Source organism: Oncorhynchus masou, chromosome 8 (assembly GCF_036934945.1).
Source record: "Oncorhynchus masou masou isolate Uvic2021 chromosome 8, UVic_Omas_1.1, whole genome shotgun sequence".
NCBI classification, from domain to species: domain Eukaryota; kingdom Metazoa; phylum Chordata; class Actinopteri; order Salmoniformes; family Salmonidae; genus Oncorhynchus; species Oncorhynchus masou.
The window spans coordinates 21,937,550-21,957,302 of NC_088219.1; the positions used below are offsets into that span (position 1 = coordinate 21,937,550).

At 44.4% G+C, this 19,753-nt stretch overlaps 1 protein-coding gene across 1 annotated transcript in view; it reads right to left on the reverse strand.

Moving 5' to 3' along the window:
- Window positions 1–698: 698 nt before the first annotated feature.
- Window positions 699–19,753, reverse strand: part of LOC135544395 (leucine-rich repeat transmembrane neuronal protein 4-like) — a 133,709-nt gene continuing 114,654 nt past the window's right edge. Inside the window, 1 exon segment of the mRNA XM_064971962.1 lies at window positions 699–2,847. Within this exon segment, the coding sequence (XP_064828034.1) occupies window positions 2,554–2,847 (294 nt within the window). The 3' untranslated portion in view covers window positions 699–2,553.

The window sequence follows — 19,753 nt, forward strand, 5'->3', positions numbered from 1 at the left end:
TTCATTATTGTTTTTATTGTGTTACTATTTCCTTTTTTTATTTAGCAAATATTTGTCTGACTTTAAAATTCCGCACCTTTGGGAAGCTTTTCACTGTAATGTGAACAATACTTTTTTAGGGGGGTGCATGTGACCAATAAAATTCTACATTTGACACTTCAAATCTTAATGATTTTGCTCCCAAATTCCTTATCATGTGTGGTTCTGGTAGGGGTGTGACTTTAAGACATTAGTAAAAACCACAGTGATGGACAATGTTTTCAGGAATAGTGACATGCTGGAGGGAGGTGGGAGCAGGTAGAAAAATATTTATAATTAAAACAAGGAGAGGAGAGGATATGGTGGGAATCATCACCTCCCTCCCAAAGCCATCTTCTGGACAGACTCCCTCCCTCACTCCGGCTCGTGGATAAGGCTCCTCTTCTGGCCACAAGCAGTTTGTGTTTCAGAAGAAGCAAAATACGTAACTTTTTCCTTTTTAAAGATTCTCTATTTACAAGATAAATAAGTCCCGAAGGATTTTGTCCTTTTTATGTAGTCTTTTTATAGAATTGCTTGACATCATTGATCATCTCAAAAATGTACACTTTTGCTTCCGATGAAGAAACATACAAAAAAGCACCCCCCCCCCGGCCGGCGGTCTCCTGGCCCTCCCTTCTCTTTGCCCTCTCAGGCTTTCTCCTTCATGGGGAGCCATATACATAGGTGGCTTGATGTGCTCCCTCCTCCATTATACAGACCTCAGGGTGTTGAACTTGACAGATAAAAAAAAAAAAGGACCGCAGTGTGTGTGATTGATTTGGACATGGGGAGTGAGGGGTGGGGAATCTCCGTTGAAAAGCCACCACAACAAAGGATCCAGTCCATCTTCAACCTCCATCAATTGACGGTAAAGGATGTCCAATAGTGCTCATGGGTAACAGAGACAGTGTCCACATTCATCTGGTTGGAGTTGAAACACAGTCAGGCACACTTACTGGCAAAGGGCTGTGTTATTAACAGGCAATATCCATCCCCAGTGGTAGTCCACAACAGTCAATGAGTTTTTCTGGATGCCAAAGACGCACCAACGTGCCAGTCAGTCAGCCCAACAAGCCCCCGTGAGGCACTGGGCTCTTTGTCTGCTGCGTTTCTAAGGGAGTAGAGAGGAGAGGGCAGCACAGGAGCAGTGCATCACCAATCCACCAGCATACCTGCCGCTCACCTCACAGACAGGCCAGTTACAAGAAAATCAAGCGTTGTTTTTAGAAATCAAATATATAAAATGGTTAGTTCGGCCTTTACAGGTGGTAAGAGATTCAACCTTTAGTTGACCCCCTTGACCTCCTTGTTCATTGCTTTGCCCAATTGGATCAAATTGAGCATTACAAAGCATCAGCATGTAAAACACCTTAATTCTGCCCAAACACTTCACATCCAGCAATTCCATTTAAAAGTATTTAATGAAATAGATATACATCTCATGAATTAGTCAGACCATAGATAGTATAATCTGGTGGGCCAACTCGAGCCAGCTGCCAAATCTTGACACCCCATTGCACATGCTTCCTACATTTTCTATCGGACTCCATAAAATTGTATTTTTGTAATGATGACTGAGTAGGCTCTCTCATCCATTTATAGACACAGGACTCGGCAGCCTCTGTAGATTGTACATACTGTATGCAGATGGCAGACGTACATTTATAAAAAGGTAAACCATTTAATGCATGTATTTAATGTGTACCAGTTATGTTTACAGAAACAAAAAGTATAAAGAAAACAAATGCTATTATTGTACATAAAAATAATACATCTTTGGTACGACATGAGCACATGAATAAAACTCAGACCTTGACCTCCATCGTTGAACATACTGACAATACAGTATGGAAACAATACAATAATCTACTTGTTCTCTCACAACAACATTCTTCTTTTTTGAGAATTTACTCATTTGAATGAAATAATGATTTCCATGGCATTATGACCCCTGACTGGCAATTTTAATGGGAAAAAGAGCGAGCCTTTGAGTTCTGGTAAACATTATTTTGTTTCATGACGTTGCTCTCTTTCTTTTCTTGTCCTCCAGACACATAGTTTATTGCACATTCCTTTCTCACTCCTAACACAACATGAGAGACCCGCCATGATCCATTCCTTGGAACAGGCACCATACAGCATTGTCGCCACATTGGCCAGAGCTATAACCAAATGGATGCTTTAACGTGTCATGCACGTTGCATCACGTTTCTATTTCCCAGGAGCCAAGAGGAGGGGAGCAGCAGGTCCACTTTGAAGTGTTTAGAAAAAAAAAAAGAGATAATAGCAGAACTCCCAGGATGCATCAGCCTTCATAATGATCACATTCCAGTTGCCAATGGCCTCGAGCCATGTTTTTAAATTTATCATTTTTGTTCTCCTCTTTTTACCTCTGCCCCCTTGTGGCCATCCCATGCCAATGTGCCGAAAAAGGCCCCACAGAACCCCCCTGCTCCCTTGCCCTCTATTCAAGAGTCATGGTGGATCTGTGGCATCCCCCCCACCTCAAACGACAGACTCTCGCTCCAGTTGTTAGCGTCCAAAGGTGAGCGTGGTGGTGCGCTCTTGGGGAGGGAAAGAGCCACCGGGGACCTGGGACGGGGCTCTGAGGATAGAGGGCGGTGAGCGGGGCCCGGCCCCCACTGTGGCAGCAGAGGGCAGCGATACAGTCTGTATGGTGGTTCTCTCACGTGGCCCCAGCTCCTCCAGGCCCTGCGGGGGACCCTCATAGCCCATGTTGAGCCGCAGGGGCTGATGGGCCTGGCAGTAGTCCACGATAGGCTGCTCGTACCGGTAATACGCCAGCGTGCCCATCTGGTGCGGGACCTGTGTCGAGCAGGGAGGGATGGAGGGTGACAGGGAATGAGAGTGGCAGAGGGAGAGAGAATGTGTGAGTAATTAAGGGAATTTATATGTAGGTGGGAGAGGGAGAGGGGGAGAAAAAAACAGAGAAATATACATTAGAGATGTCAATCTCAATCTGTTGATTGCTCTGATAAACCTTCTAGATACCAACTAGCAGATGGGAACAAATAATCATCAATAATTAAAATAATATCTGCAATTAAAACAAATGTTTTTGTCAAACAGTGATTATTTTGTCAGAAAAACAACAGCAATGTGTATCAACTGCCTAAATGTGATGTTAAAATGTACCCACTAATCCAACCATTACCACTGGGCTGTCATCTCAGTGCCAGGTTCATGGATATGTATGCAGTAAGACAACAGAGATATTTTTACCCAACGTGAGCATACGCCTGTCTTGTCATACAGTGTGAACTCCACTTGCCAGTGACTCATAATGCACACTCAAATTGCACAATGCACTACAACATGCTCATTCACATGTTCAAATAGGTGTGCAGCCGTGCACGTATATAAATGTGTCCATATACTAGCATAAAGGGAGGATCAGTGTAAACTTAAGCAGAGTTCCATAGAGTCTAGACAACCACGATGAGACTAAATCACCCACCCACCCTCCCACACACACACACACCGCTTTTCCAAACAAACAGATGAGCGACTTCCAGGCGTTTTCCCCAACTCACTGCCTGAGTTCATTGCCTTAATAAAGACCAATTAGCGAAGGTTGAAAGGGGCCCAGAAAAAAAGTGGGGAGAGATGGCAGTCGTCAGGAATGAAGTGCTTGACAGGGTTGACAGACAATCAGATCTTACAAGAAGAAATAAGAAAAAACAAAAAAACAAACAACACATAGGAGACCAAGAAAGAAAACAGAGAGATAAATAATGACAAGGGTGCTGTCTGGGTGGATGATGGGAACTGGGCACGGTTCATAAATTCAGCCCTCCTATAGGCTATCGTCTGTTGGCTGACAGAGCAAAAACGAAACAAGGCTCCACTTTGGGTACCCGAGATTCAAGGTCTATGTAAGAGTAGAATTCATGGACCCAGTCAGTAGAGTAAGATCAGTCGTTCAGACAGAAGACTTGCCACAAGCGAAATAACCCTTATGTCTCGAAGAACAATCTATATGTAGCCTTGAGGAAGGTTAAAGAGAACATACAGTACATAAAATATTGTCCCGCTGAGCTAAGTTAATATGATTGCTAAGGAGTGAGGTGTTATGGGTTCCCATTCCTGGCTAGGCTGTAAAGTCAATACACTAACCTGACTGGGAATATATTGGGCTATGTCAATAAATACAGCTAACAAACAAACACTGAAAAAGTATGATAAAGATACTCTTTGAAGTCACGTTGCAAATATCAGACCTCTTTTCACAAATGTGTCTCTCTCCCTTATAATAGACCCTTCCCCCTCTCTCTCTCGAATGGACTCCATTAAGCTAGACCTGTATTCATTACATTATGGGCACTCAGCGGATTACTCCCCTCCCTCTCTGTTGAGCCCCCCACCCTTCCCCCTGACCCCTCTGCTACCCACAGCTCCCTGCTTGCCCAGGTCCTACGAATTAATTAACGGATATTAACTCCTAACCGTTTCAGCGGATTCTGTCCTAGTGCTGGGGCATTAATCTGGCCCGTGTGCTGGGAACGTGTGTGTGTGTGTGTGTGTGTGTGTGTGTGTGTGTGTGTGTGTGTGTGTGTGTGTGTGTGTGTGTGTGTGTGTGTGTGTGTGTGTGTGTGTGTGTGTGTGTGTGTGTGTGTGTGTGTGTGTGTGGGGGGGGGGAATGAGTGTGTGCGTGAGAGAGAGAGGACATGTTAACACACACCTGGCGGTCTAGCAGCATATCCACAGTAGTCTCTGGCCTCAGCGTTTTGTGATTGAATTGTCTCCTCAGAGAGGTGGATTTTAATAGAATTAGGTGTAAATCTCAGACTGATACATTTGGCGTGATGAACCAGTTTAATAGGCTTACATTGTTATTTTTGTCGGTCTCTAAGGAGGTTAAAAAAATCCCCATTAATTGATATTCAAGATTTGTCAGAAATATATTTTCACTGTAGCAACATTATGTTCTTACCCTGTACATAATCCCACAGAGATATAGCTATGAGGAGCCGCCAGTGCCCCACGCAATAAATCCCCAGTCACACACTCCATAAAATGCAGTTTTACTGAGTTTCTCTGCAGCTGGGACGTGGTGTTTCTTTTCTGGGAAATGTTTCCTCTTGGCTTTAGGAAACTTGGATCACTTTGACAAAAAAACTTCAGTTTGTCCTCTCAGTTCTGCCTCGTCGGTCTGTCTGGGCACTAGGATACTGTAGCAAAGGGGAGAGGAGGAGAGCATACCCACACTCATACATGTGCAATGTGACCTTATGTTTCCAGTTAGTCTCTCAGGAAGCAGGAGGTGAGAGGTATTCAGGGCCTCTTATACTCTGTGCTGTGGAGAACAGAAACACACTGTCATTTACAACTGCTAAAATACAATACAGTGTGGAATACATTACCATAATGTATTTAAACAGGATTTCTATATTTAATGCAATGGTATTCACTTGTCATGGAAATAGTTAAGCATTGTGTCCCAGAGAACTGTTTTGGTAGAGTACTTATACTGCCATGTGTGTTTCACTTTGTTTGTCCGTGAGTCTTCATATTGAATGTTGTCCTTTCCTAGCGTGCATGCGTAGTCGGGCACAGATGTTGAACTGGGGGCATCCATCACATGGAGCCCACCAGACAAGCATTCAGCCCAGAGAAAACACACAGAACTGTCTGAGGGGGAGTTTAGCCAAATTTACATCAGATTTACAAAAACAAAGCATGGCCCCAGAGGAAAGCGAACCATGTTCCATCTTAATTTGACCCGAAAATAATCCTGCAGCCGTAGGATTTGAATATCTGAAAAATATTTAGAATCTCTGTCAGGGGGCAGCTAAAAGTAGTGTTTGTATACAATGAAGTACATTACCTACATTATTTATTTAACCTTTATTTAACGAGGCAAGTCAGTTAAGAACTAATTCTTATTTACAATGACAGCCTAGGAACAGTGGGTTCTAACTGCCTTGTTCAGGGGCAGAATTATATATTTTTTACCTTGTCAGCTCAGGGATGCGATCAAGCAAAGTTTCAATTACTAGCAAAGTTTCAAACCACTAGCCTACCTGCCATCCCAAATTTTACCTTAGGCACCAGTTAAAGTTTCCTCTGTAGGCTACGTACAGGCTACAGCACGTCTCATGTGAATTATTGTAATCAATTGACATATTTGTTGGGGTTTAGACTTATTTTTTGTTTGTGAAAATTGTAATTTTTTTGTACATTTTGTAAATCATCCAAACTACTGCGTGAAAAAAGATCATATTTAAATCTGAAATGTTGTAGACTACAAATTGCAAGACATCACATTGGCATCATATGCTAACATAATGTGTCATTTAGCCTATTAAACACAAAAATAATGTATCAAGTGAGAATTGAATTGAATTATCACTATTGTAAAGTGGCTGTTCCACTGGATGTCAGAAGGTGAATTCACCAATTTGTAAGTCGCTCTGGATAAGAGCGTCTGCTAAATGACTTAAATGTAATGTGAATGTAATTAGGGAGGTCTGATGTAAAAAAAATAAAAAAATAAAAAAATAAAAGGAAATTCTTTCCTTCTTCGCCCATATTTAATAGAGTAGTATTTCTAATAGTTAGCTACACTGTGACATGGCAAGAAAGTAATTAACTACTGAAAATCAAATACAATTGTATTAGTTACATGCGCCGAATAAAACAGGTGTAGACCTTACAGTGAACTGCTTACTAACAAGCCCCGAACCAACAGTGCAGTTAATAAAACAGGTGTAGACCTTACAGTGAACTGCTTACTAACAAGCCCCTAACCAACAGTGCAGTTAATAAAACAGGTGTAGACCTTACAGTGAACTGCTTACTAACAAGCCCCTAACCAACAGTGCAGTTAATAAAACAGGTGTAGACCTTACAGTGAACTGCTTACTAACAAGCCCCTAACCAACAGTGCAGTTAATAAAACAGGTGTAGACCTTACAGTGAACTGCTTACTAACAAGCCCCTAACCAACAGTGCAGTTAATAAAACAGGTGTAGACCTTACAGTGAACTGCTTACTAACAAGCCCCTAACCAACAATGCAGTTAATAAAACATTTAAAAATATGGATAAGAATAAGAGATAAAAGTAACAAGTAATTAAAGAGAAGCAGTAAAATAACAATAGCAAGACTATATACAGGTGGTTACCGATACAGAGTCAATGTGCGGTGGCACCGGTTAGCTGAGGTAGTATGTAGGTAGAGTTATTAAAGTGACTATGCATAGACGACAACAGAGAGTAGCAGTGGTGTAAAGAGTGGGTGGGGGGGAGGCACTGCAAATAGTCTGGGTAGCCATTTGACTAGATATTCAGGAGTCTTATGGCTTGGGGGTAGAAGCTGCCTCTTGGACCTAGACTTGGTGCTCTGGTACCTATTGCTGTGCGGTAGCAGAGAGAACAGTCTATGACTAGGGTGGTTAGAGTGTTTGACAATTTTTAGGGCCTTCTTCTGACACCGCCTGGTAAAGAGGTCCTGGATGGAAGGAAGCTTGGCCCCAAAGATGTACTGGGCCATTTGCACTACCCTCTTTAGTGCCTTGCAGTCGGAGGCTGAGCAGTTGCCGTACCAGGCAGTGATTAACCAGTCAGGATACTCTTGTTGGTGCAGCTGTAGAAACTTTTGAGGATCTGAGGACCCATGCCAAATCCTTTCAGTCTCCTGAGGGGGAATAGGTTTTGTCATTCCCTCTTCACAACTGTCCTGGTGTGCTTGGACAATGTTAGTTTGTTGGTGATGTGGACACCAAGGAACTTGAAGCGCTCAACCTGCTCCACTGCAGCTCGGTCCTCTTTTTCCTGTAGTCCATAATCATCTGCTTTGTCTTGATCACGTTAAGGGAGAGGTTGTCGTCCTGGCACCAGACGGCCTGGTCTCGGACTTCCTCCCTATAGGCTGTCTCGCGTTTTCGGTGATCAGGCTGTTGTGTCAATGGCAAATTTAATGATGGTGTTAGAGTCGTGTAGACATGAGTGAATAGGAAGTACAGGAAGGGACTGAGCACGCACCCCTGAGGAGCCCCCGTGTCGAGGATCAGCGTGGTGGATGTGTTGTTACCTACCCTTACCATCTGGTGATAGCTCGTCAGGAAGTCCAGGATCCAATTGCAGAGGAAGGTGTTTAGTCCCAAGGTCCTTAGCTTAGTGATGAAATTTGAGGGCACTATGGTGTTGAAAGCTAAGCTATAGTCAATTAATAGCATTCTCACATAGGTGTTCCTTTTGTCCAGGTGGGAAAGGGCAGTGTGGAATGCAATAGAGATGGCATGATCTGTGGATCTGTTGGGGTGGTATGCAAATTGGAGTGCATCTAGGGTTTCTGGAATGATGGTGTTGAAGTGAGCCATGACCAGCCTTTCAAAGCACTTCATGGCTACAGGCATGAGTGCTATGGGTCAGTAGTCATTTAGGCAGGTTACCTTGGTGTTCTTGGGAACAGAGACTATTGTGAATGTTGACCTGTTTAAAGGTCTTACTCACATCGGGTGCGGAGAGCGTGATCACACAGTCTCCTGGAACAGCTGGTGCTCCCATGCATGTTTCAGTGTTATTTGCCTCAAAGAGTACAGAACTAGTTTTGCTCATCTGGTAGGCTTGTGTCACTGGGCAGCTCTCGGCTGTGGTTCTCTTTATAGTCTTTAATGGTTTGCAAGCCCTGCCACATCCGACAAGCGTCAGAGCCGGTGTAGTGTGATTCGATCTTAGTCCTGTATTGATGCTTTGCCTGTTTGAGGGTTCGTCGGAGGGCATAGCGGTATTTCTTATAAGCTTATAAGTCCCACTCCTTGAAAGCGACATCTCTACCGTTTAGCACAGTGCGGATGCTGCCTGTAATCCATGGCTTCTGGTTGGGGTATGGTCACTGTGGGGATGACGTCATTGATGCACTTACTGATGAAGCCAATGACTGATGTGGTGTACTCCTCAATTCCATTGGAGGAATCCCGGAACATATTCCAATCTGTTCTAGCAAAACAGTCCTGTAGATTAGCATCTGCTTTCTCTGACCACTTTTTAATTGATCTAGTCACTGGTGCTTCCTGCTTTAATTTTTACTTGTAAGCAGGAATCAGGAGGATAGGTCAGATTTGACAAATGGAGGGTGAGGGAGAGCTTTGTATGCATCTCTGTGTGTGGAGTATAGGTGGTCCAGAGTACTTTTTCCTCTGGTTGCACATTTAACATGCTGATAGAAATTTGGTTAAACTGATATACATTTCCCTGCATTAAAGTCACCAGCTACTCGGACCGCCACCACTGGGTGAGCGTTTTCTTGTTTGCTTATGGCGGAATACAGCTCATTCAATGCTGTCTTAGTGCCAGCCTCTGACTGTCGTGTTATGTAAACAGTTACAAAGAATAGATGAAAACTCTCTCTGTTGGTAGTGTGGTATGCAGCTTATCATGAGATACTCTACCTCAGGCAAGCAATAGCTTGAGACTTCCTTAGATATCATGCACCAGCTGTTGTTTACAAAAATACGTAGACCGCCACCCCTTGTCTTACCAGATGCCACTGTTCTATCCTGCCAGTTCGTCGTATAACCAGCCAGCTGTGCATTGATATTGTTGTTGTTCAGCCACGATTCCGTGAAGCATAAGATTTTACAGTTTTTAATGTCCCAGTGGTAGTTTAATCTTCCGCGTAACTCGTTGATTTTATTCTCTAAAGATTGAACATCTGCTAGGAGAATGGAGGGAAGAGGGGGTTTATTCGATCGCCTACAAATTCTCTGAAGGCAGCCCGACCTTCAGTCCCTCTTGCTCCACCTCCTCTTTGCGCAGATCACAGGGATTGGGTCTTGTTCCTGAGGAAGCAGTATATCCTTCACGTCGGGCTCGTCAGAGCCTTGAAAGGAGAAAAAGGATTCTGCTAATCCGTGGTGAGTAATCGCAGTCCTGATGTCTAGAAGTTATTTTTGGTCATAAGAGACGGTAACAGCAATATTATGTACAAAATAAGTTAAAAAGTTACAACCAACACAAATAAACGAACAAAAAAAAACATTGGCTTGGGGCAAGTAAAACTTCTGCCTTCTTCTCTGGCACCATTTTAACATGACCTAGATTAGAATGACCTAGATTAGATTTTAGTTAAACTACCACCAATATACTGCAAAATGTAGTTAATTTACTAGTTGAGCTACATGGAGTTCACTACTCCCCAACACTGACAACAAAGATGACTTCAAATGTTGCCATCAAAATGAAAGTACAGTAGGCCGATGCTACTTTAGCCGGCGCACAATTTAGCAATGGAAATCTTACCCACTGTAAGGGCCATCCACACCAAAGATCGTAACTATATTGACAGATTATACATAGCCTAACTATAAAACGTGGACGAGCATCCAAACTTTAGGAAAGTTTATTGTTTTACAGTAGGCCTACATCTGTCTGTCAACTGATGGCCCAAATCAGCTCATCAACTCAGTCAGGGAAACACAATCTGTAGCCTATTATCAGTTCCCACACCTTTAACTTTGATAATTTATAGGCTAATTGGGAAGCCTACAGAATGTAGCCTATTGGAATATAATCAAATAACATGTGGACCGCCTCCCCTTGTCTTACCAGATGCAGAGAAAGCTAAGGTAACTGAGCTAAACGACTATCGCCCCGTAGCACTCACTTCGTCATCATGAAGTGTTTTGAGAAACTTGACAAGGTTCATATCACCTCCACCCTATCTGAAACCCTAGACCCCACTCCAATTGTCTTACTGCCCCAATAGGTCCACAGATGACGCAATCACAATCACACTGCCCTGACCCATCTGGACAAGAGGAATACCTATACAAGAATGCTGTTCATCAACTACAGCTCAGCATTTAACATCATAGTACCCTCCGAACTCGTCATTAAGCTTGAGACCCTGGGTCTCAACCCCACCCTGTGCAACTGGGTCCTGGACATTCTGACGGGCCACCCCCAGGTGGTGAGGATAGGCAACAACATCTCCACCCTGCTGATCCTGAACACTGGTGCCCCACAAGGGTGCGTTCTCAGACCTCTCCTGTACTCCCTGTTCACCCATGACTGTCTTCCCATGCACGCCTCCAAATCAATCATCAAGTTTGCAGACGACACTACAGTGGTAGGCTTGATTACCAAGACCAACGAGACAGCCTACAGGGAGGAGGTGAAGGTCCTCGGAATGTGGTGTCAGGAAAATATCCTCACACTCGACGTCAACAAATCAAAGGAGATGATTGTGGACTTCAAGAAACAGCAGAGGGAGCACCCCCCTATCCACATCGACGGGACAGTAGTGGAGAAGGTGGAAAGTTTTAAGTTCCTCGGCGTACACATCACGGACAAACTGAAATGGTCCACCCACACAGACAGCGTGGTGAAGAAGGCGCAACAGCGCCTCTTCAACCTCAGGAGGCTGAAGAAATTTGTCTTGTTACCAAAAACACTCAAACCTTTACAGATGCATAATCGAGAACATCCTGTTGGGCTATATCACAGCCTGGTACGGTAACTGCTCAGCCCACAACCGCAAGACTCTCCAGAGGGTAGTGAGGTCTGCCCATCGCATCACCGGGGGCAAACTACCTGCCCTCCAGGACACCTATACCACCCGATGTCACAGTAAGGCCAAAAAGATCATCAAGGACAACAACCACCCGAGCCACTGCATGTTCACCCCGCTATCATCCAGAAGGCGAGGTCAGTACAGATGCATCAAAGCTGGGACCGAGAGGCTGAATAACATCTTCTATCTCAAGGCCATCAGACTGTTAAACAGCCATCACTAACATTGAGTAGCTGCTGCCAACATACTGACTCAAATCTCTAGCCACTTTAATAATAAATAATAATAAATTGGATTAAATAAATGTATCACTCGTCACTTTAAACAATTCCACTTTATATCATGTTTACATACCCTACATTACTCATCTCATATGTATATACTGTACTCTATACCATCTACCGCTTCTTGCCTATGCCGTTCGGCCATCGCTCATTCATATAGTTATATGTACATAATCATATTCATTACTTTACACTTGTGTTTATAAGGTAGTTGTTGTGAAATTGTTAGATTACTTGTGAGATATTACTGCATGGTCAGAACTAGATGCACAAACATTTCGCTACACTCGCATTAACATCTGCTAACCATGTGTACAGTGCCTTGCGAAAGTATTCGGCCCCCTTGAACTTTGCGACCTTTTGCCACATTTCAGGCTTCAAACATAAAGATATAAAACTGTATTTTTTTGTGAAGAATCAACAACAAGTGGGACACAATCATGAAGTGGAACGACATTTATTGGATATTTCAAACTTTTTTAACAAATCAAAAACTGAAAAATTGGGCGTGCAAAATTATTCAGCCCCTTTACTTTCAGTGCAGGAAACTCTCTCCAGAAATTCAGTGAGGATCTCTGAAAGATCCAATGTTGACCTAAATGACTAATGATGATAAATACAATCCACCTGTGTAAAATCAAGTCTCCGTATAAATGCACCTGCACTGTGATAGTCTCAGAGGTCCGTTAAAAGCGCAGAGAGCATCATGAAGAACAAAAGGTCGCAAAGTTCAAGGGGGCCGAATACTTTCGCAGGGCACTGTATGTGAGCAATACAATTTCATTTGATAACAGGGGCCTGTTGCAGTCATTGCTGGCACTAGATTATCATCAGCGAGTCTCATGAAACCATCAATGCGTGCTAAATTCACCTGCACAGCTGATCTCAAGTCCTACCATTGGTCACCTTTACCGCTCCCTAAAATATTATGTTGGTTTTACCTTAGTCCTGCTTGCAACCAAAGTCTTTCAAGATATGTTCGCCCTCTGGTTGGTATTATCATCGCAACAATTTAGTCCTTTTTGAACAATTGCTCTATTTGACAAGCATTTAGTTTCAATAGAAATAAAGTATTTCCCTGTTTACCATGGCAAATCTACTGTGGCAATTTATCCAACACTTTGTATGAATTAAAACTAATTCTGGTTATTTATGTTATCCATTAAATACAACTGTCTTCAAAATGGAGTGTCTGGTACAGTCATTTCTTATTAATATTGGGGGTAATTATCGCCAGATTGTCCACATTTTCAATGTATATCTAAATAAAGTCAATGGGGGGCATTAAGTTATTTGTGCCAGAAGGGCGTTGGCTGGAATCGAACCGCATTCGGAAAATATTCAGACCCCTTGACATTCATTAATACTAAAATGACATTTAAAAAAATGTCCCTCTTGAATCTACACACACTACCTCATAATGACAAATAAAAAAGCGTTTTTCAGAAGTTTTTGCAAATGTAAAAATAAAAACTGATATCACATTTACATACGTTTTTAGACCCATTACTCAAATTTTGTTGAAGCACCTTTGACAGTGTTTACAGCATTGAGTCTTTTTGGGTATGACACTACAAGCTTGGCGCACCTGTATTTGGGGAGTTACTCCCATTTTTCTCTGCAGATCCTCTCAATATCTGTCAGTTTGGATGGGGAGAATCACTGAACAGCTATTTTCAGGTCTCTCCAGAGATGTTCGATCGGGTTCAAGTCCGGGCTCTGGCTGGTCCACTCAATGACATTCAGAGACTTGTCCCGAAGCCACTCCTGCATTGTCTTGGCTGTGTGCTTAGGGTCGTTGTCGTGTTGGAAGGTGAATCGTCGCCCCAGTCTGAGGTCCTTAGCACTCTGGAGCAGGATTTCATCAAGGATCTCTCTGTACATTTCACCGTTCATCTTTCCCTCAATCCTGACCAGTCTCCCTGCTGCGGAAAAACATCCCCACAGCATGATGCTGCCACCACCATGCTTCACCGTATGGAATGGTGCCAGGTTTCCTCCAGACATGACGCTTGGCATTCAACTCCCTGACCAAGGCCCTTCTCCCCTGATTTCCATGTTTGGTGGGGTGGCCAGCTATAGGAAGAGTCTTGGTGGTTCCAAACTTCTTCCATTAAAGAATGAAGGAGGCCACTGTGTTCTTGGCAACCTTCAATGCTGCAGACATTTTTTGGTACCCTTCCCCAGATCTGTGCCTCGACTCAATCCTGTCTCGGGGCTCTACGGACAATTCCTTCAACCTCATGGCTTTGTTTTTGCTCTGACATGCACTGTCAACTATGGGACCTTATATAGACAGGTGTGTGCCTTTCCAAATCATGTCCAATCAATTGAATTTACCACAGGTGGACTCCAATCAAGTTGAAAAACATGTCAAGGATGATCAATGGAAACAGGATGCACCTAAGCTCAATTTCGAGTCTGATAGCAAAGGGTCTGAATACCTTATTTATTTTTAATACAATTGCAACAATTTCAAAGAAACGGTTTTCAATTTCGTTGAATTTGATTACAGCCAACCTGATTAGAATGATTCACCTTCCTGGTTTTAAGTGACAACATCTGTGGCACGCTGGCAATGCAACTTCTGGAGATGTGTGAATGAATGCTATCTGATTTGTAAGATGGTTCCGATTATGTTCATAAAACAAAGGCCTACTTGGGAGCAGTATAACAGTGAGTGGACATTCTCCCTTTCTATTTGTATAGGATCTTTTTCCAGCTCCTGTGAAAAGTATGGATGTGCGTAAAAAAAACTCTCCATAATCTGCATTGTTTTAATATTGTATGTTTTAATTATGGTGCCTGAAAATGTGCCATGGTCTATTTGTAGTTTCATTTTGATTAGAATTTGTTTTAATTATTATTTCTCTTTTTAGGCCTTATCAATAATTAATGTAATCTTGCTTATTGACAATGTTTGGCTAGCCCCTATATCAGTGCGAAGGCTATTGAACCCATGCAATTACTTTGAACAATGTGGATTGCAAATGGGTTTAAGTTAACGGTATTTAGCAAAGATAGGTCTATATTTTGTTATTTAGTTTCTGTAAGCTATTTAACAAACTATAACAGACTAACATTGGAATTGGAGTTAATTCCAAGGCAATACATAAAAGACCCTAAATACACAACTTGAAGCAATCACATATTTTGCCAAGGAGAACATGCTGATTGGCCAGTGAGGGGCCAAACCTGGAGACACCAACAACTTGTTTATTCATCAAAACCCAACCCTTCCGTACAAACCCCAGCAAGTGTGCCGATAATTGAGATCGTGCAAATACAAAAAATATTTCTGACACACCCCTGAACCTAGATTAGATTCAACTTTGTCACTGAACAAAGTACAAGTACAGAACAATGAAATGCAGTTAGCATCTAAACATAAGTGCAAATAAAAGAGTGCAAAAAATGTACAAGTGAAACAATTAAGTACAATGTATGTTATTAAATGGGAAGTACAAATGTTTAGTGAAGGCAAATTGAAAGTGCAAGGGGGCACGCAACTGAAATGCAGGAATAGCAGCAATGAAGATACCGAGGTAGACATGTACATGTACAACTGAATAATGTCCTTCATCAGATTTTGCAAAGCAATATCAGAGTCCAGTAGTACCATGAAGAGTGCAAAGAGAGTAATACAACAAGGTCCCTGAGAGGCAGTACTAAGCGGAGGGCAGGTGGATATGGCTAGTGCCGTGCCACAGAGTTCAGCATGGTTACAGTAGCTGGAAAGAAACTGCTCTTGAGCCTGGCAATGCAGGAACGTAGAGACCTGTACCGCCTGCCTGATGGTAGGAGGACAGTTTGTGGCATGGATGTGAAGGGTCCCTGATGATGCCACGCCCTATGCAGACACCGTTGCGCTGGAAGTCTACGAGGGAGCTGGTCACCAATGATGTGCTGGTCGGATTTCACCAACCGTTGCAGGGTCTTCCTTTTGGCCACGGAGCATCTACCAAACCACACTGTGGCACAGTTTGTCAGAATGCTCTCGACCAGGCAGCGGTAGAAGTTCACCAGGATCTTGGGAGACAGGTGGGCCTTCTTCAGCCTCCTCAAAAAGAACAGGTGCTGCTGCGCCTTTTTGATCAGGGTTGAGGTGTTGACGGTCCAGGAGAGGTACTCGGGGATGTAGACATCCAGGAATTTGAATCTGGGCAAACGCTCCACCTCAGTGCCATCAATGAGAACTGGGGCTTGGCTGCAGCTTTTAGGCTTCCTGTAATCCACAATGAGCTCCTTGGTTTTCTTTGCATTGAGGGCCAGTCTGTTGTCAACGCACCATGCAGCCATATGCTTGACCTCCCTGTAGGCTGACTCGTCATTGTCACTGATCAGGCCTACCACCGTTGTGTCGTTTGTGAACTTGACGTTGGTGTTGGAACCGTGTATAGGAATGCAGTTGTAGGTGAAGAGGGAGTTAAGGAGGGGGCTCAGCATGCAGCCCTGTGGCACACAGGTGTTCAGGTTCAGAGTTGAGGAGGTGAAGTTGCCTAACCTGACAGACTGGGGTCTGTTGGTTAGGAAGTACAAAATCCAGTTACAGAGAGAAGGGATTATCCCTAGGTCATAGAGTTTGGGCCAATGACAGGCCTGGGCCAATGACAGGTTGAAAATGTCAGTGAAGACCTCGGCCAGCTGCCCAGCACTTGCTCAGATCACACGACCGGGGACGTCATCAGGACCAACAGCCTTGCGTGCATTCACCCTGCTCAGTGCAGGCAACACATCTGCGATGGATAGTCTGAGGGGAAAGTCGTCTGGGGGGAACTTTAATGGCTGGACCTTTGTTGTCCTTATCGAAGCGAGTATAGAACCTGTTTAACTTGTCGGCAATGGAGATATCGTTGGCTGTGGTGGTAGGGTTTTTTGGGTGGTAGTCTGTGATGGCTTGGATGCCCTGCCACATGTGTCGAGGGTCGGAGTTGTTGAAGTGCTCCTCAATCGTCAGTTTTTGGTCATGTTTAGCCATCTTGATGCCCTTTTTCAGGTTAGCCCTGGGAGAGCTGTAGGCTTCTGCATCGCCAGATCTGAATGCAGCTTTGCGTGTCTTTAATAGTAGTCCGACCTCTCGGTTCATCCAAGGCTTCCGGTTGGGGAAGGTCTTTATTAGGTTATGGGTGGTGACATTGTTGATGCAGATGTTGATGTAATCCAGAATGGAAGAAGCATATGTTTCAATGTCCTTATGGGAGTCAAGCGTGGCTTGAGGTGCAAACAATCTCCAGTCTGTGTGTTGAAACTGGTGCTGTAGTAATGAGTCTGACCCCTCTGGACACACTTTGACTGTCCTCACTGATGGTTTCACGTGTTTAATGAGGAGCAAATACTTGAGGAGTAGGAAGAGTGAAAGGTGATCAGACTGTCCCACGTGGGGGACGGAAATGACTTTGTAAGCCTCCGGAATGTTTGTATAGACGTGGTCTAGTGTATTGTCTCCTCTAGTGGGGCAGGAGACATTTTGGTGGAATTGTGATTGTGATTCTTAGTCGTATTTCGTCCATTTTGTTCATCAGTGACCGGACGTTAGCAAGGAAAAAGCTAGGTAGTGGAAGATGATGTGGGGTTAGCTTTTGCCTAGCCTGGAGGCCAACCCGCTTCCCTCGCCTTTGTTTGCGATCGGGCACTTCCTCTCGGCGATGTTTCAGTCTCCCGGAGCGTCTTCGCGATCTCCAGTGGAAGATGCAAGTTGTCAAAAACTCTCTTTGTGCATTGTGTTCAAATATCCATGAGTTCTTGTCAACTATATAAAGTGTACGTCAGGCTGTACTGAGTGAATAAACTAAGAACTATTAAGTAAATTACAGCTAATTCGCAAAATCTGGGTAGATGCCGAGCTTCGCTCTGTACACGCTCCGCCATGATGTACCTATAGCGGTACCTTAGATTCACCATGGTGTTAAGTTTGTTAAAATTGAGCCCTGTGTCAGGATTTGGCCAGGCTTGTTCCGGGTTTTGGTCACTAGATGCCCCCATTGTGCTTTTTGACCTTATGTTTTTTCCCTTGTTCCCCATTATTATTTGCACCTGTACCTCGTTTCCCCTGATTGTATTTAAACCCTTAGTTTCCCTCAGTTCTGTGCTCTGTGTTTGTATGTTAGCACCCAGCCCTAGTGTTCTGTGTTTTCTTGTCGATTCCGGTGGATGCTCTTGTGGAATTCTGTTTTTGTTTTTGAGTGTCTCTTGAGGCTTTTTTGTGCTATTCCTACCACCTTTTGGATTTGCCATTTTTGTATTTAAGGACTTCTCCTTTTTACTTTATTAAATACACCGTCTTAAGTACTGCTGTGTCTGCCTCATCTTCTGGGTTCTGCTGACTATTCGTGGCTCAGTTGGTTAAGTGACTGTTTCTCACTCCGGAGACCCAGGTTCGTAACCGAGTCCTGACAGAAACACAGAGCCAAAATGAACCCAGAGGCAGCCAGTTCCCAGGACCTTTTTGCCATGCTGTCCCACCACCAGGAGACTGTCCAACGCCATGAAGCCGCCCTGGTTCAGCAAGAGGCCTTAATGGCTAGACATTCTCATCTTCTGTCGGAGATGCTGACTTCCATTAAGCAAATATCTGATCGTCTTACCCCGGCAACAGTCCCAGTACCTCAGATTCACGTACCCATGGCAGTTAACCCCCTGGCTGAACCTCGTCTTCCACCTCCCCAACGGTTCTCAGGTGATCCAAGTGCTTGTAAAGGGTTTCTCACCCAATGTTCTCTCTCCTTTGAGCTACAACCCTCGTCGTTTCCCACCGACCGGTCTAAGATCGCTTATATCATCACCCTGCTTTCGGAAAAGCCCTGGCCTGGGCTACTGCTGTGTGGGATGCCCATAGTTCCTGCTGTGCCAGCTACTCTGCCTTTGCTGAGGAATTCAAACGAGTGTTTCAAGGCCCAAGCAGTGGTTCTGACTCAGCCAAACAGCTCCTGACTCTCCACCAAGGTTGGCGCAGCGTGACGGACTATGCCATCCAGTTCCGCACGGTGGCAGCAGCAAGTGGCTGGAACAACGAGGCGCTCACGGTGTGCTTTCTGAAAGGCCTTTCCGACACTATCCAAGATCAAGTTGGCCTCACGCATTGACCAGCGTCTGAGAGAGAGAGAACTCAACCGTAGACCTCTAGCCCCTATCAGTCCCAGCTCCGAGTCCCCACCTTTATCCTCGCTGGCTCCATCGGAACCCATGCAGATTGGACGCATCTCCCAGGCTGAGAGAGACCGCCGGATGAGGGAGCGACGCTGTCTATATTGCGGCAAACCGGGCCATTTCCGTTCCACGTGTCCCGGGCTCCAGGGAAACGCTCTGTCCCGTACAGACCGGGGGAACTGTAACGGGAAACATAACCTCCTCCCATCCGTCCAACTCCCGTCTGCTCATTCCAGTCACCCTCTTCTGGGACAACCACAAGCTTCACCTTCAAGCCTTGGTAGACTCTGGAGCCGCAGGTAACTTCATGGATGGTGTCTGGGCGAAGGAGAATGGCGTTCCTCTGAACCTCTAAGTGAACCCATGAGGGTCACTACATTGGATGGAAGCCCTTTGGGATCTGGACTTGTCACTCATGTCACTACCTCCTTGCGACTTTCAGTTTCACAACACCAGGAATTGATGAACTTTCATTTGATCTCCTGTTCCGAGTTCCCTCTCGTCCTTGGATACCCCTGGCTTCACAGCCATAACCCTCACATCGACTGGTCTGTGGGCACTATCAAGCAGTGGGGTCCTGTGCCAAGCTACTTGTATTTTCCAGAATTCCCCGAGTTCTACTCCCGAGTCTTTAGAATCCATCGACCTGACCCGAGTTCCCGAGTGTTACCATGACCTCAAACTGGTGTTTAGCAAACAGAGGGCCACCATGCTACCACCCCATAGACCTTACGATTGCCCCATCGACCTGTTTCCGGGCACTT